The sequence below is a fragment of the Serinus canaria genome, chromosome 5, assembly GCF_022539315.1.
Source record: "Serinus canaria isolate serCan28SL12 chromosome 5, serCan2020, whole genome shotgun sequence".
Lineage (NCBI taxonomy): Eukaryota > Metazoa > Chordata > Aves > Passeriformes > Fringillidae > Serinus > Serinus canaria.
In genome coordinates, this window is record NC_066319.1 from 5,311,945 (window position 1) to 5,329,647 (window position 17,703).

Genomic DNA, 17,703 nt, shown 5'->3' on the forward strand with positions numbered 1-17,703 from the left:
CCAGACTAACACAGATTGCTCTAATTAAATATGTATATACTCTAAAATGACAGAAGTAGTGTGCTATCATAGCAGGTTTTGTTTGAGAATCAATTTTTCCTGAAGACACATATTCAGTATATCTAATAGGTTTCCTCTAGGCTTCTTTTTTTTCTGCTTTGTTCATTTTTGTTCAGTTTGTATTAGCACATAAATGTGCACTGTCCCTCGGATGCTTTAAAAATTCACGGGAGTCTCTGGCTAGCTTTGAGAGCTCCAGATTCCAGGGTTCTGGTTTGTGCCACGATTCAGAAGTGTTTGTTTACGAGGTAGGTGATGGAGACTTGGAGGAAGGGTTTTGCTGCTGAAGAGCTTGTGCAGGTGCTGGCATGGGCTCTGATGGGAGGAGATGGTGTCCTGGCAGGGGACAGGAGGAGGGGGCTCATCCCTGCATCAGGGAGGGAGAAGAGGTGGCAGGAAAGCCCCTGTGGGCAGCCAGGCAGCTGGTCTGGTCCTGCTGCCCAGGAAGCTCAGTGCCACCCCATGGACAGTGGGAGCAGCAGTTCCCTTCACTCTTGGCCAGGTGTTGGCCACACCAGAGTGGGAATTGCTTCTGTTAGCAGTGTCAGGAGGAAGAAGGGGAGAGGTGGCAGGAGCTGAAGTCTGTGAAATGCCAGCCATCATACCTTTTGTAGGAATCCTTTTCCAAGGGCAAAACCTACCTGGTGGTGTCTCAGGTGAGATGAAAAGTCAAAGCTGGGACAGGACATCAGTTTGGGAATGCTGCTGGAAGCCTGCTAGCCTCCTAGGGTAGATCTGTGGGATGTCTTCCTTCAGAGTTCTCAGCTCTGGCACAGGCAGTGCTCCCTTGTGTGTTCTGCAGGATGCAGTGAAGCTCTGGCAGCTCTGAGCCTGGGTTTCACTCCTGTGGGCTGCTGAGCCCTGTGTTTCAGCAACACCAAGGTCTAACCAGGCTGGAGGTGTTTCCCATTCCCTCTGCCAGTCCCACGTGGGCTGTGCTTTCCTGGACAGTGCTTCCTGCTGGGGTCTTGCCCCTGAGCTCACCGGGTGCTTTTCGGCTGTGCTTGCTCAGCTCTGCTGCTGCCACCCCTTCCTGCTGTCCCCAGCTCTCCTGAAGCACTGCTGCTCTGGGAGCTGGGCTCAGATTGCTTTTTTGGTTTATTGCACAGCCAGAAGTCAGGCAGTGGAGCGGGCTGGGTGTGCTGCAGGTCAGTTTGTGGGCTGCTGACTGAGTTTCCTAATGCTGGTGTGTGATGCCAGCTGGTGTTTGCTTTCACCATCAGAGCTGCCCACGTTTGTGAGTAACCCCTGCTGTCAGTGCCCGAGTCAGCAGCTCCATACAAGGCCAGGCAGGGCTGGGTGAGTGCCCTTGCCCTGGGTGAGTGATGAGGTGACACGGTGCCACGGCAGCCCAAGGTGCCAGTGAGGCTGGAGCCTGGAAGGGGAGCCCTGTGCTCTATGGGGCAGCTGCCCAGCAGGGAGGGTGAGCCCTCTGCCAGCCCTGGGTGCCAGGCACCCACACCCCACCTGCCTTCAGGGGGTTCACCTGCCTTCAGGGGTGTTCTCTGGGTTTGTGTGAGTTTTCATATTTAGTTGGCTTGGCGAGGTTCCCTCCCCCTTTGCTCTTATGTGGGGCTCCCATTTGGTCGGACTCGCTTTGGCCAAGAAATCCCACAGGATTGGCTAAAAAATTAATTCCCCTCACACGACTTAAAACCAGCTAAAGAGGAGGAGGGAGGAGAAATGTGAACACTTCCTTCCTGCTGTTCGTGGCCCAGCAGCATCCCCTTGATGGGGAGCTGGCTGCAGCTGCCTGCTTGGGGATTTTCTTGGAGCATCTTGGACCATTTTTGTCCGTGCTGGAGAGAGGCACGTGGGGAGCAGCCTCTCCTGAGAGGAGCTATCAGAGCCAGCTGCCCTGGCCAGCTGCTGACTGAGCCCCTTGGCTGCTGCTGGGCAGGGGAGTGGCTTTTGGAGAGGCCAGGCTTTGTGCCACTGTGGGCAGCACCTGCTCTGCCTGAGGTGGGAGGGAGCGGCTGCCCCAGCAGGAGCTGGGCTCTGCCCAAAGCTGGCAGGTCCCCAAGGCCGTGTCACCTCCGTGCCAGGTCACAGCAGGGTGATCTGCCTTGGCACATGAGGCAGGAGCAGCAGCTGGGCTGGAGGCAGGCTGGCTTGGGGGGCAGGACTGGCACACAGCATCTCCTGCTCCTGCCTGGTGCCAGGGCAGGGCTGGCAGCACACACAGCATCTCCTGCTCCTTCCTGCTGCCAGGGCAGGGCAGACAGCACACACAGCATCTCCTGCTCCTGCCTGGTGCCAGGGCAGGACACACAGCATCTCCTGCTCCTGCCTGGTGCCAGGGCAGGGCTGACAGCACACACAGCATCTCCTGCTCCTGCCTGGTGCCAGGGCAGCACACACAGCATCTCCTGCTCATCCCTGGTGCCAGGGCAGGACAGACAGCACACACAGCATCTCCTGCTCCTGCCCTGGCACTAGGGCTGGGGGCACTGGGATGCTGCAGTGATCAAGGCCTTACCCCTGGCAATCAGAGAAGGTGTCTGGGGTGGGTAGAGCCAAGCCCCTTTGCAAAGGGCTGCTTTTGGCACGGCTGCAGTGGCACACTGCTGCTGCTGCTGGGCACGTTTCAGAAGAGGAGCCATGCCAGGGACTCCTGGGTGTTTTCATCAGCTCAGCAAAGCCCATTGTAGTCTCACCTCTGAGCCTGGTGTCACTGCAAGTTTCAGGCTGTAAGAATATCCCTGTGGCTCGTGTCTAACAGGCAGCACAACACTGGCAATACAGGTCTGTCACTGCTGTGCTGCACTGTCAGCTTTGCCCCTGTACCCAAGGAAGAAAGGCAGCCCAAAGTATCAGCAAAACCTCTTGAGGTCCCAGAGTCCCTGGTCCCACATCCCAGGAGATTTCTCCCTTCTTGTTTCTGGACCTTGGGATGACTTTGGCTCTCCAAATGGGTTGATCCAAGGCATGGTTTGGAAGACTTTCCATTAGAAAAGGCAGCTACTGTGGGGACATCAGGTTTCATTGCCATGTTCCTGCCTGGGGCATCCAGCCTTTGCAGGACATGATCCTGCATGAAGGCCCTGTTGGATGCTGAAATGCATCCAGACTGAGGTTGCCATTACAAGAAGTTATTTTAAAAAAGAAAAAAGGTAAAAATGCTTTTTAGGTGATGGTGGATTATCACTCTGTAAGCAATGTGAATTTTACAAGCCTGTCATTGAGAGAATCAGGGTTGCACTGAGCTTTGAGCGTGCTGAATTTGCCTGCTTTTGGTTAGCAAGACAATGCCTTGAAGCCTGTGAGCTTCCTGAAGGGCTCAGCCAGGGAAAACATCTCCAGAGAGGTGGAGGGAAAGGTCTTTTATGATATCTTCATCCCTCACTGCTGCATCTCTGACTAATTCGAGGCCTGGTGCAGACATTTCTGTCTCAAATGCAAAGGTGAGCTGGCACAACATTGAATTAGAACACTTGGAGTGACACTTAAGGCAGAGAAAAACTATGTTTTAAAGGAAAGGGGTCTGTACCTGTATCTGCCCTTGGGGTCTGCAGGGGCTCTTTGGGCTGCAGGGAGTTTTGACCAGCCCTGACCTCTGGGTGAGAGCCAGCCAGGTACAAGCCCTGCAAGCTGGAGCCTTAGGAATTCTTCTCAGTTACCACAGGGCTTAGCTAAATCCTTGCCCTGTAAGGAAAACAGTTGTTTCTCTGCCCATGTGAGGAGGGCGAGATGAGTTTTGAAACGCAGACAAAGGAGAAATTGTTTTTATCCACATTTTTCCTCGTGTTTGAGTGGGAAGGCCAGATGAATATGGGATTGTTCTGTTCAAACCACTGGCTGTGTTGCTGCTCTTAAGTAGCTGAAGGCAGCTAAGCTTCACTGCTTATATTAAAAAAAATTAAAAACTCCAACCATCAAACAAGCAAAAAAAAAACCCCACAAACTCTAAAGCCACGTTCTTTGCTCTAAATGCAAGTCAGAGCCTGGGGCAGGGTTGTGGATGAGAAGGATCATCACCTGTGGGTGACAGCAGAGTAAGGATGAAGTTAACAGCAGCTGAAGGAATGGAGGACACAGATTCCTCTATTTCTGTCAGCGAGTTGGAGCTGTGTCCAGGCAGAGCCTGAAGCAGCAGGAGCACCCCGAGCTGTGCTGGCTGCAGCTCCAGCAGAGCCAAGGCTGCCCTCAGCCTGCCCCAGAGCCCCAAAGCACAGGTTTGGGATGGGGAGCTGCAGCATGCACAGGAGCTGCAACATGCAGAAAGGGCTCAGCAGTTTCCCCTTGGGCTGCTGCTGCTGCTGGGGGCTCTGGAGGCGTGTGCCAGACCTGCCCTGGCTGTGGCACTGCACTCACACCTTCCCACCGTGCCTTGTCCTGCTCCTCCAGCCTGGTAGAAATGAATTAGGCAGTTTGGTTCACAGGGAGAATTTATTCCAGAGTTAAAATACAGTTGTATAAAGGCCACAAGCAAAGGTCAGACCAGCACTGACCCAGGCTAACAGTGTCGGGTGAGACAGGGGGGCACTCTGGCTCCTCTCCTCTGTGCATCACCAAGACAGCTCCCACAAAGTCTTTTCATACACTTCCAGGCTCTGAGGATTGCTGGGAAGGGTTCCTTGCTCTCTTATGTTGCTCTTATCCTTTTAGCATAACCATGTAGTTTCTCCTTTCTTGCTGAGAGTTTCCCAAACTGTCAGAGGGAAATCTCTTGCACTATTCATTCCAGGAGACACAGATTTATCTTCTCAATGATGCACGTTGCTGGGGTTTGGTCAGATGGATAATCCTCTGGAACCAGCATTTCTGGAGATGAATATTCAGGCTAGGATCTTGGTGTAATCTCATCAGAGGGAATTTCCCAGAACCCTCCTTTGGGATGCCAGGATTTTCGTCAGGTGAGGTTACTGTAGCCTCAGCAGGAATTGATGCACATCATCTATTACCAGCCCCCTTCCCTGGGTGTTCAGGCCAAGGATCAGCAGCCTCCAGCCCAAGGGGTGCTGTGGAGCAGGCAGGTTCCCTGCTGGAAGGTTCAGCCTGCTCAGGCAGTGTGGAGCCAGCAGGTGGAAATGAAGTAAGAGCTTGGGCAAATGCTCTTTCCAGGGACTGTTTCCTGAGCACTGGGGCTTCCTCTGCTGAGGCCCCGTGCTCCTGAAGAGGTCAGTGCATGGCAGCTCTGCACAGGCAGGAAATGGGGCTGTGCCTTTTCCATCCTGCACACGGCATTCCTCTGCGGCTTTTGCTTTGTACAAGTTCCTCTGACTCAGTCTCTGGGCTTCCAGTCGGAAATCTCCTGTCCTGGGCAGGAAATGATTGGGGTGCTGGAGCATCTCTCTTGTGAGGACAGCCTGAGAGATTTGGGCCTTGAGAACAGATGACTGAGAGGGGATTTAATCAAAAAGTCTCTTTAGGGAGGGTGAAAAGAGGGCAGAGCTCAGTGGTGCTGAGCACTAGGACAGGAGGCAATGGACAGAGATTGGTGCACAGGAGGTTCCACCTGAACAGGAGGAAGAACTTCTTCACTGTTGCCCAGGGAGGGTGTGGAGCATCCCTCACTGGAGATACTCAAGGGCCAGGCACAGACTTAGGAGAGGACTCCAGCAGCAGCAGCCTGAATTCCCCTTCACTAGCACTCTGAGGTCCTGGCAGTCTCAACCTGCACTGAGATGGAAACCAGGGCACGGAGGTTTACAGCCTGGTTTCCACCCTGAAGTCAGAATTCCAGAAAATCAGGGTCCTCCTGCTCAGCCTTGCTGTGCTGCCATCTCACTGAGGACCAGGTGGCTGGTCAGGATTCAGGGAGAGCTGTGAGGTGGAACTTTCTGAATGACCTGCTTCTAATTTAGCCTAACACCTGTCCAGGAGCATAAACCTGTGCCTCACCTCTGTGTAAGTGCTCAGCCTCTGGGCTGATTAGTTCACATAGCCCTTCTTCTCTAACTGTGCAAAGTAAGAGCTGTAAAGGAGTCCCAGATTTCTTTTGGGATGCTTTGTTTGTATCAGAACATAACTTCTGCTTTTGGACCTCTTCAAAGCGAGCAGCAGGCTGGCCCATGGCACAGTGGCCGTGGTGGCTGGCTGGATGTGCCTGCTCTGCTGAGGGGGAGCAGGGAATCTCCGCCAGGAGGGATCCAGGCCTGGGGAGCTCTGGACTGTCTGGATTGGCCCCACTGTCCCCCACGGTGCTCACGGGAGGCTGGCAGCAGCAATCCCTGCTGCCTGACCTCGCTGCAGAGCCCTGCTCTCCTCAGGGGCTGGAAACAAAACAAAAACCCCAGTGATGGGGGACATCTGGGACATCCCTGCTTTCTGTTCGAGCCCCTTGGCCAAGGTGCAGCCCTGTGATGAGGGACAGGTTCTGCCATGGAACTTTCCAGAATGTGTAAGCCAGTGTTGGAGCTCACGTGCCCACCTGGGTGTCCCGAGCACTGAAACACCCAGGTGCTCCAGGCTCTGCTCTGATGGAGCTGAGTGCAACTCATTTCTATATCTCACTACAAATACTGATAAGTATGTTAGTGAGGAGTGGGTTTGCTCCCAAATCCTCGAGTGGTTTGAGTGGGAAGGGATCTGCAGAGAACAAGTCCAACCCTCCTGCCATGGGCAGGGCTGCTGGTCCTACACCCCTTGGTGTCACTGTGGATGTGAACTTAGCTTGCTCAGAAAGGACTGTGCTGTTCTAACAGCCTTCTGGGAGGGTCAGCTCCTGGGTGCAGAGTTCAAAAAGGGGAGAGATTGTGATGCCAGAAATAAATTTACCAAAAAAATAAAAAAAAAAAGAAGAAGAATGCAATAGAAAAAAAAGCAAGCACAGAAATTTACCTCTTCAGAGAGGTAATGGTGCCATCCATCACTGTCCAGTGGTGTCCTGGGTGCCACCCTGAGGTCCTTCACCAGCTCTGTTACATGTCCCTGATGGCTGGAACCTGGATGTGCAGCAAGCTATTGCAGAGGGACGCGTGGGCTGGAAATGTGTTCATGTTCAGGAACCATGCTAGGAATCACTGGAGGTAGTCAGTCTGTCTGTCTGTCTGTGTGTCTGTGGGTTTTGATGGTCTCCAGCTGTCTGTTAGTCATAAACATGTTCTGTCCTCCTTCCTGGTAGCGTGGCAGGGAGAGCAGAGTGAGTGGGGTGGGAAGGAACACACTGAGTGTGCAAGCCAAAGGCAAAACTGACTTTCCTTAGCAGCCACCTGGAGTGAGCTTGGGCAGTGTTTATTGCCAGCATGGGTACAGAATTTATAGAAAGAGCTGGCAAAATATTATTTGCGTTTGCTTGCTCTGATTTTCATGTAAAATGCACCATCTTTTGAGGAGGAAGTTGAGTTGAAGGATTTGGGGTTTACAAAAACAAAACGCTGAATTTTACTCAGCTGCTGGAACCCACAGCATCCTGGGGTGGGTGGCCTGGTTGGGCCAAACTAGAAGTCAGACATAAAAATCAGAGAGGTAGGAATTCCTTCCCATCTCCCAGAGGAAATGAAACCTCTGCAGTCAGGAAACACGTGGCTGCTGTGGTGCTGGATGCAGGGCCTGAGCATGCTCAAGCTAAAAGCTCCTGCAAAGAGAAGGATGGGGTGAGTGCCCTCCTGCAATAAATGGAGGCACTGCAAGTTAAACAGGAGTTTAATTGATGTTAACTGGATGGATTGTTCCAGTAGATCAGAAAATAAGCCATGTCCCAAGGTGGATATTCTCCCCCAGTTTTACAGGTGTAAATTAGAAGCACCAGTGCTGAATTGGGTGCAGGTAAAGCACCACATGTGGGCAGTGAGCCAAGCACAGCCACTCTCCTGGAGCTGGTCATTTGTCCCTTCTGCACCCAGCCCCAGGGAGCTCTGCAGCTGATATGTTTGTACCTGCTTGGGGGGGAGACTGTGGGTTCATAAGGGTGCTCAGAAGTGAAGGATTCCACAAGGAGAAATGATCTCCTGTCTTACTCACTTGGGAAACATGGCTTTATTCTTGATTTCCCCTGCCTGAATGTGAAGTTCAGGGACAGCACTGTTCAGCTGCTGGGATGCTGCTTCTTTTCACAAACCAGGGTCTGTATTTGCTGTACCCAATCAAAAACAACCTCAGGGGTCTGTGTTCATTTTCCTCACTCCTGCTGTCCTAAACTGACCTAAACTTGCAGGGTGAGGCTGAAGGTTCAGCCATCCAAGCAAGGTTGGTTCATCTGCCTCCTGCCACACACACAGGTCCATCAGAGGCTGGAACAAAGCCCATAAATCCCTACTTGTGTGGCTGGCACTGCTGCCACCAGGCACCAGGCTGATGTCCACCCCACTGAGCAGCGCCAGGACCTGTCACTGTCACATTTCCTGAAAAATCCCTTCTCCCAGGATTTTTCTCCTGGGAAGCTGAGCAGCCTCAGAGAAAAATGAAACCAATAATTATCTCATGTGCTTCTCCTGTGCTGTGCTCCCTTGGAATGTGTTTGGAGATTGTTCCATTGCATTCTGCTGGGAGTTGTTTTCACTCTTTGGCCAGTCAGGGCCAGGCTGTGCTGGGACTCTCTCCAGAGTCAGGAGTTTTCATTATTATCTTTTTAGCCTTCTGTCTGTATCCTTTCTGTATTCTTTAGTTTAGTATAGTATTCTTTAATATAATATAGCATCATAATAAATCAGCCTTCTGAGCACAAGGAGTCAGATCCATCATCCCTGCCTGCCACAGCAAATGCAGTAAGGACCTGCAGCTGCAGAAGCTGAGGCTGCTCCTGAAGGTTCCTCCTCTCTGGACCCAAGCTGGGGAGCCCTGACAGGGCTGCACTGGGCTGGAGGGGTGTTTCTGCCTTTCTGCCATGCCAGGCTGTCAGTGCACACACCTTGCCTGTTCCTCTGGGGACAGTGCAGGACCCCAGGCAGAAACCACCAGCCAAGGACCACTCAAGGGCAGGGGCCAGCTGCCCCATGGACTCCCTCCTCTCCTAACAGCCTGCTGTCACCTTTGTGCCTTCCAGGCTGCTGCCTGCCCGTGGCTGATGAGCCCACCTCCCCCAAGAAGGCGAGGAGCATCCCTGAAGAGCAGGAGCTGGAGCCCTGGTTGTCCCCCCCTTCCCCCGAGTGGGCCATCGTGAGGGTCATCCCCGAGGAGGAGATGGCTGAGCACAACCTCCTGGCAGTTCGGGTCATGGTCACCAGTGATGCCAGCAGGTACCTCAAACACAACTAAACCCGTAAGAGCTCTTTGCTTTTCCTCTTTCTCCTTGGGTTTTCCCTGAGGAGGAGATGGCTGAGCACAACCTCCTGGCAGTTCGGGTCATGGTCACCAGTGATGCCAGCAGGTACCTCAAACACAACTAAACCCTTAAGATCTCTTTGCTTTTCTCTGGGATGCTAAGGAAAATCATAACAAAATACAGTGCTGGATGTGTGTACAGCTGAGGAGAGTGGGAGAAAAGAACCAAACAACCCCCTCCAAATGCTCAGGATAACAGTTGTTCTTAACCACAGCCATCAATCCCCACAAGGCACATGAATCACTTTGCAGGAAATGTTCAAACATTCCCATCCCACACAGGGGCCTGAATCAGGGATAAACATTGGGATAAGCATTGCTGGGATCAGTTTGGGTTCAGCTCTTGGAAGGGACAGTTTTTGTTAGGTGGGATTTGGGCAATGGGTGTGTTATGGCAGAAGGTGCATCCTGTGACGTGGCCACCTCCCACCCTGGGCCCCATCCTGCAGCTCCACACCCTCCTGGGTTCTGAGAGCCTGCCCATCCCTAAGAAATCTGAAATTTGATGAACCTTGGGGAGCTGTCAGAGGAAGCACAATTTCCACATACTCATGAGGATATATTTGCTTTTGGGCAGGGCTCTGTGGCAGTTCATTCCATCTGGAGATTAGATTGGTATCCCCTGAGTAAAGCACTTTTCCTTACTGAGAGCTAAACAGTAAGAGGGGAAGTGAAAAACAAAAAGGAAAAAAGGCAAACCCAAGAGCCCAACTGCTGCAAACCCTGCTGCTCTGCTGGGAAGCTCATCCAGATTCCTGACACCCTCTGAACACCCTCTTGTGGTGCTGTGTGCAGCTCTTGGAGGCAACCTGGCTCTGAGAAATGCAACTTTCTGCTGTTCCCTGAGGTGGCTGTAAATGGGGTTTGTGCCCTGTGAGTGCTCTTACAGGGAAGGATGAACCTGTCCATGAGGAAATGGAGAACACAGGGAAGGGTTTCCTGCCTGCCTGACAGCTCCTCTGCAGTGCTCACACCCCTGCTAACACCCTGCAGCTCCTGGTGTCCAGCAGTGATGAGAGCCAGCTAATCCCCCTGGTCTGAGGGATCAGCTCCTTCCCCTGGGGCTGGACAGCAGTGCCTGGCTCCCTGCCAGCAGGACGTGGCACGGGGGGTGACAGTGGCACGGGGGGTGCCAGCACAGCCAGTGCCTCCGAGGTGAATGTCCCACTGCCCCTCTGCCTTGGCCTGCTCCAGCAGGACAGTCCCTGCCTGAAAGGGGGGACAGGAGAAGCAGCAAGTGACAAATGGCACTGCTGAGCTGGCTGCAGGGGTCTCGGTGGGGCTGGGGAACAACCAGTGACAGCTTTGCAGTTCAGGCTTTAGGTGCTGGGAATAATGACCCTTTCCAGCAGAGCCAAGAGGAGAAACCTCATACCAGAGCACTTACCTCCTTGCTGGCCAAGGAAAATACACATTTTGCTCTTCAAAACAGAAAGATATCAATCACTGTTCGTGCAGGGCTTTTTCTTTCCTTTGGTGTGGCACCCTGCCCCATCTCAGGGTGGTGTCTCTCCATCCCCACAGGGTCTCAGCTATCCAAACCTTCATCTGTTTATACTTTCACATGTGTCTGTCTGTATCTATCTGTGTGGTTGACATTGCTTGAAAAGTGTGTTTTAGCATGACACCCACTGTGACCCAGGCTGCTGAGAGAGCAGTGCACCTGGAGAGCTGCTCCCTTCCCTGCTGCCCTGCTGCCCCAGCACTGCTGGTTGGATCTGGGGGAGGGCTGGTGGGTGCTAGCCAAATGTGTGCCTTCACACAGGCCTGCAGCCTCTCCTTCTCCTCCTCTTGCTGCTCCTGGGCTGTGCCCTGGGCTGTGGCAGCAAAGCCCTGCTTTCCTCTGCATGGCCAGGGAGCAGCTCCTGCCTGCCCCAGCACTGCCCAGGGGTGAGCTCCTCTCCTTCTGAGGCACAGCTGGGAATCACCCCAGGAAATCTGACAGGCTGGCATGTCAGGATCCACTCAGCAAAAGAGGCTGAGTGGATCCTGCTGCACTCATGTGTGGCTGCAGTGGGAATGTGGTCACAGCAGAAGGGCTGGTGGTGTCTGTTCCCTGCAGCCTGGCTTCAGAGATGAAAGAAATGGCCTGATTGCCAGAAAATGGCCAACAGTCACCTCAAAAGGTTGTTGTGCCTGGAGGCAAGGTCAGGATGTGCATGCCATCCCCACTGTGCTGGTGTGGTGTGTTTTTATTCCATTTACACAAGGGGATGCCATAACCTGCCTCTGGGACCAGCTCAGGTGCCCCCCTGTGCTGCTCACTGTCACCTGGGCTGGCCCAGCAGCTCCAGGAATGAGCAGAGTTTGTTTCCTTCTTTCCTACAGACACCTTTTGCACACTTGAAGGCTGCTTAGGTATCTTCACTCCATCCTCTCTCTCTAGACTTATGCTTACAATTTTCTCCAGCTTCTTGGCTCAGCCTCCCTTGCTGGGCCTGTGGCTGTCCCCAGGCCTCTCCTCCAGGCTCCTCTCTCCTCTTATTTTCACAGCTCTGCAGGAAAAACGTGAGGAGTGTGGAGCTTTGACCCCTGAGCATTGTTTCCAGGCCAAGCCCAGCACTGCAGGTGCTGTTTCCCTGGGCTCAGGCTGCTGCTCAGCCTTGCTGTGTGAGCAGGGAGGGCTCCCAGCCCCAGACTCTGATGGGATGGGGAGAGCTCAGCTGGGGGCACCTACAGCCAGCCACAGTCCTGTCATGATGGTGGTGAAAGAAGGAAAATGAGGGTGTGAGGCTTTGGCTGCCAGGCACCTCCTCCTCTGCAGCACCCACACTGCTCCCAGGGCTCATGCTGGTGCTTGCTGCACCCCCTGGGATGTCCCACTTCCATCTTGCCCTTGTGGAAAACACCAATCACTTGTTCTTAAAATTTTAAAAGGTTAATATAATAAAATGGTTATAAAAATAGCAATATAATTAGAGTAATAATGATTTGGACAATTTGGATTAGGACAATATGAGACAATAGAAACAAAGAGTTACAGACAGTCCAGGTACCTCTTTCTGGGCAAAATCAGCCCGAAAAAGGCTCCACATTAACAGAGGATTAACCCTTAACAGCAACAGCCTGGTGCACATTCACACAGCTCATCCATGGTGCATCAATTCCATTCACACACAGGATTCTGGCTGGGCAGGGTCAGCTTCTAACTCTGAATCCTGATGGCATCTCCAGGGCTGAGGGGGCAGGAAGAAGTTTGTGTTTTATTTGATAATGGAGCAATGAATTCTCTTTCTCTGAAAGATTCAGGTGTCCTGTGGCTGCTATCTAGCTGCCAGTCCTCTCTTTAAAAAAGTATCCTACACAGCATAGTTTCTATTTTAACATTTTGCTATAACCTAAAACTATATTTACCACACTACTGAAGAGAATTAACACAGCGTATCTTATCTAACACATCACATCTAATATTCATTTCAATATCTGTGAAAGGCCGATCCTAAACCAGACATTTTTGGCACCCTTTCCCTGCAGCTCAGAGCTGGAGTCGGATGTCCGCGGGGACTCCTCCTGCTCGGAGGTGGGTGAAGCCCAGCCCTGGCTGCCGGCGCCCCCCGCCCGCCCCAGCCCCAGCCCCAGCCCCATCCCGAGGTGGGCAGCGCTCATCAGGAGCGCCCCGGTGCCCGAGGACGGCTCCAGGACATCCAAAGTGGCCGATGGTAAGCGGTGCCCTGAGCGGGGGTGCCCCAGCAGCCTCTCTGAGGGGGCAGGAGGCTTTCCAAAGGGAGGGTGCTCCCTGCAGCGTGGCCAGCTGGTCTTTTTGGGGGGGTTTTCTGCCTTTTTGGTGCTACAGCAGCAAAAGCCCCATTTCCACAGTGCCTGGGGGAGTTGTGCCCCGTGCTTGGCTCGCAGGGGTGGGATGGATGTTTTCCCACCTGCAGCACTGCCCAGGCAGGGGCGAGGCTGGGAATCACCAGAGAGCAGCAATTTGGGTTTCTGCAGGTGGCTGCTGCACGGTTCTGGGCCAGTGAAGGCACAGGGAGGAAAGGACATAGCTAGCAGGGAGGTGGGAGAGGTTTGGGAGCAATCTGCCTTCAAACGGAAAGAAACTTTTCTGGAGCTGGTCAGAGCTCAAAGGTGTGCTGAAAACAGCCAGAGACATGGCTCTGCAGCAAATAAAAGGCTGCCAGCATTCGTTCCTTCCCATCTCCCACCACCATAAATTCCTTTTTCACCTCCCATCCATAAATTCAGTTTTAATCCCAGCAGAAAAGAGGGGGTTTATACATCAATTTAAATCCCCTCTTGAATAGCAGAGCCCTTGTTTAAGGCCAAGGGACAGCAGCAGACCCCAAAGCGAGCCCAGCAGTGAGCGGCTCCATGTAGCCACCGAAGGATTTTATCCCTTTTCCTCCCCAGAGTGACTTTGCCCCCATCCCTGGCTGCTGAGGAGTTTTTCCTGCCCCGTGCCCGGTGTGCTCCGGGCTCAGGGAGGGCTCCGGGGCTGCTCCCGCATCCGGCGGGGCGCGCTGCCCTCTCCCGGCTAAGGGATGCTCGGAACACGGCAACCCGGGCTCTGCTCCTCCACCCTGCCTTCTCCCCGGCTCCACCTTTGCTCTCTGCCTCTGCTGCAGCAGCTGACCCTGTGTCCCTTCTCTTTCTGCCCAGCACTCCAGAGAGCCAACAGTTTTCAGTCCACGGCGTTAAATAAGTATCAGCACTGGAGGAGAAAAATCCAAACGAGTGAGTACAGCCTGAGAGGTGGTTGTATCTTCTATTCATGCTGTTTTCCTCTCTTTTAGTTGTCTGTCTTCCCTCCTTTCCTTTAGGATTTTTGTGGTTTTGACTCACTAGTCACTACTAGTTTTGTATTTTGAGTCACTGGCTGAGAAAACAGAGATCTAAAACACACCAAATGTTTCTTTCCATTTTCTTAGCCCCAAAAGACCAGGCTCCCTTTCTGTGTGACTGTTTTCTGTGTCACTACACCCATCAGCAGGTGGTGTCCAGCTCTCCAGATGGGAGCACACCCTCCTGTCCCAGAGCTGCAGATTTTGTCTCCAGCCTGCCTGCACTGATTGCTTTTGGTCAGTGGGACACTGGGTCTGACCTGGTGTCACTCATCAGAGTGCTCCTGGAGGTGCCTGGTGGCACACTCCCACTGGGGCTGCCACCTCTTTTCTGCTGGGAAAAAAACCCAGCTGATGTTTCTGGTTGGTGAAAGGGAGAAAGGCAATCCTGAGAGGTGAGATGGTGAAAATAAGTGTTGGTGGTTCTTGTCCTCGGGCTTGGTTTGGGCTGACCCTGTGGAAGTCACACAGGGATGCAGTGATGTTGGTGGAGGTGGTGCTCTGTTCACTTCTGAAGCACAGTGTGCTCACCCCTCCCAGCTGAGGGAACCTTCCTCCTGGGCTGGGGACCCCAGACAAGGCTCCTGCTGTGTGTGGGTTCCCCCAGAGGGAGGAAGGAATGCTGGATCTGACTCCATGTGCTCAGAAGGCTAAGTTATTGTTTTATGGTACTATATTCTATTAAAGAATGCTAAACTGTACTAAAGAATACAGAAAGGATACAGACAGAAGGCTAAAAAAATAATAATGAATACTCCTGACTCTCTCCAGAGTCCCGACACAGCTTGGCCCTGACTGGCCAAAGAGTGAAAACAACTCCCAGCAGAATCCAGTGAAACAATCTCCAAACACATTCCACATGAGCACAACACAGGAGAAGCAAATGAGATAAAAATTGTTTTCCTTTTCTCTGAGGCTTCTCAGCTTCCCAGGAGAAAAATCCTGGGCAAAGGGGTTTTTCAGAGAATGGGAATGGCACAGACACCCACCCTTGTTTCAGCCCTGCTGCCTGGGGCTGGGTCTCCCTCCTGCCTGGGCACAGCCCTCAGCAAGGGCACACACCTTCCTGCCTGTGCCCTGGGAGTGGCAGGGTGCTGCTGGGGCTGGCCTCACCAGAGTGGGGCTCAGCAGCCCCCAGAGCCCTGCCAGAAGTGCAGCTGTGTCTGGGAGCTGGGGGTGCTGGCAGGCTGAAACGTGGGTGTGCAGCGTGGGCTCTGTGCAGGGGACTGAGTGCCACAGTTCTGGGCACAGAGACAGCAGGATTTGGGAATGGTGGGGACAGCTGCTCCCTAACCCTGCCCTCTGCTACCAGGGGCGTTTCTGCTGCTGCCCAGCATCCCAGAGAGGTTCTGGCTCTGCTTCTGAAACCTGCAGGATCCCTGTGCCCTCGACGGGACCAGTGCTCAAGCAGAGGCATTTCAGCTTGCCTGCTCTGAATGCACAAGAAAGCTGTGAGATTATTTGCAAGTCTCTGCGCTGTGGGAGACATTTGGGATATTTTATATCTCAAACAATGAGATAAGAGGCATTTCCTCCACCTGGCATCAAGTCAGGTGCACATGAGCACAGTCACCACCCACCCCCAGTCCCCTGGAGGCCTCGGGTGCCTCTCACGTGGGATAACTCAGAACATCTCAGTACTGCACACATTGGGGAGAGGAGCTCCCCATCCATCTCTGGGAAGGGCTGTCCCTGGAGAGGCAGCTGTGCAGACAGACAGGAGGACAGGGATTCCCTGCCCCTGGAGCCACGAGGCTGTGCCCTGCTCTGAGAGGCTGCCTGGGTGTCCCAGCCAGGGGAGGGCTGCCCATGCCTGGCATGAGAAGGGGGCACAGGGTGTCCTCACAGTCCCCTGGCATCCCTGTCAGCCCTGGCTCTGCCTCTTGTCAGGCACCTGGGGGCTGGCACAGACAGCAGAGTTTGGCTCCACCAAAGGCTGGGATTGGAAGTCTTGCCTGAACTGATCTCAGTTTTTAAAAGATCACTCAATAATGATTCTTGATCCAGGTTTGTGTGTGGGGCAGGAAAGATGGTTAGAGAGGAAGGCAGAGAAGACTGGAGGGGGTGTCACTCTGAATTCTGACCGATTTCCAGCTGGTTCTCAGCAAGGGTAACATTACTTAGAGGTTTGCCAATTAATTTTTGCATCATTTTGTCCAAGTCTCCCGTGTGCCTCAAGGGCTCTAGAGGGAGCTAAAAGCCTTTGAGAGGGAAGCAGTGTTCTGCATGAGTCTGCCTGAAGCTCAAGTACCCTGCTAAAATGAGGTGTAAAGCACAGCCAGCATGCACTGGGAGCAGAATAAAGGCTTTTTTTACTCTCTGGAGGAAGACTGTAAGTCACAGTTTCTATATTTAATCCAATTTGATTAAAGGAATTCATATGATCATCAGTCACATGGAACAACCCCCTCTGTCTCCTTTTCAGACATATTTCCCCAAACACATATGTTTCATAAACAGCCCAGGGTAGGCAGCCAAGGAGAGGAAATCAGTGTCAAGGCTATATTGGCTGAAAGGCTCAGAGCAGGATATTACCTTTCAAAACCTTCAATCCCCATGGCACGGCCACAGGGAACGCCGTGCTCTTCATTTATCTCGGGATTTGGGGCCAAGAAGATCATGAGAGTGCCCTAGGCAACTTTATTTATACTTTTTTTTTTTTTTTTTTAAATCCTGTTTTGAGGGCTGAAAATACAGGTTCAGCCTCTTGGTGGGAATGAAAGTGTTTTCCCTGTGCCAGGTGGGGAGCTGTGGCTTTGTGTGGAGCAGTGTTCTCACCTGGGCAGGGCTGTCCTTGGGAGCCTGCCCACGAGAGCTGGGCTGGGCAGAAGTTCTCCCCACGGGCACCAGCAGACCCCTGGGTGGGCTTTGTGCCCTCATCAGCACTTGTGTTTCCTCAGTGTCCTGAGCCATGACATTTGCTCCTGCCAGGAGGCTCAAGGCTTTAGGGACCAGGCTGAAGCCCCCTGGATCACTCATGCAGGTGGTGGTGGTGGTGGTGGCTTTTTTATCCTAGTTGTGCATTCTCATGTTTTCCTGTGGCTCAGTCACAGGATATAAAGGTCAGCCCCTGGCTGCCACCCCTGCAGGAGCTCCTTAACAAGCTCCAGCACAGTGTGTCTCCAGTCCTGATCAAACACAACAAGTGGCACCAAGAGTGGGTACAAAGAGGTGGGACACTGAGAGGAAAGCCAGCTGTGCTCAAGTCCCTGTGCAGGAACTGTCCTCTCTGTCTCTGGAGTGTTTTGTTTTTGTCCTTCTGCACCTTTCCACCCCCATGTAGAAGAACCAAAGTGTGCATGGATTTCAGAACCAATGGCTGGGTTGAATATACTTGTCATGTCATAGCTGGACATGATACAATCCTGGATCAGGGATGCTTTTGTTTGTCCAAGGGTAATTTGTTATGTAAAATTCCCACAGGCACTTCCAGCAGTGGAAGTTCTCCTGCCTCCCTCCAGGTGCAAGTTGCCTTCTTTAGTAATTAATTACCTTTCCTGATCCTGGCAGAGCCCCCATCGTGCTGCCTGCTGTCCTGGCTTGGGAGAATTTTTCTGTCCTTGCTGCCTGCAGGTGGATGCATTTCCCATTTTGTCCCCTTCTGGTGGACAGCCCTCTCAGAAGTCATTCCTTCATTCCTTGGAATTTC

General features: G+C 52.9%; 1 protein-coding gene across 5 annotated transcripts in view; it reads left to right on the plus strand.

The window, feature by feature from the left end:
• MICAL2 (microtubule associated monooxygenase, calponin and LIM domain containing 2) overlaps positions 1-17,703 on the plus strand; it is a 121,215-nt gene that overhangs the window by 80,027 nt on the left and 23,485 nt on the right. For all 5 annotated transcript variants that reach the window (XM_030240092.2, XM_030240094.2, XM_050974788.1 and 2 more), the window contains 3 exons: positions 8,987-9,179; positions 12,739-12,923; positions 13,873-13,947. In XM_030240092.2, coding sequence (XP_030095952.2) covers positions 8,987-9,179; positions 12,739-12,923; positions 13,873-13,947 — 453 coding nt within the window. The remainder of the gene's footprint in view (positions 1-8,986; positions 9,180-12,738; positions 12,924-13,872; positions 13,948-17,703) is intronic.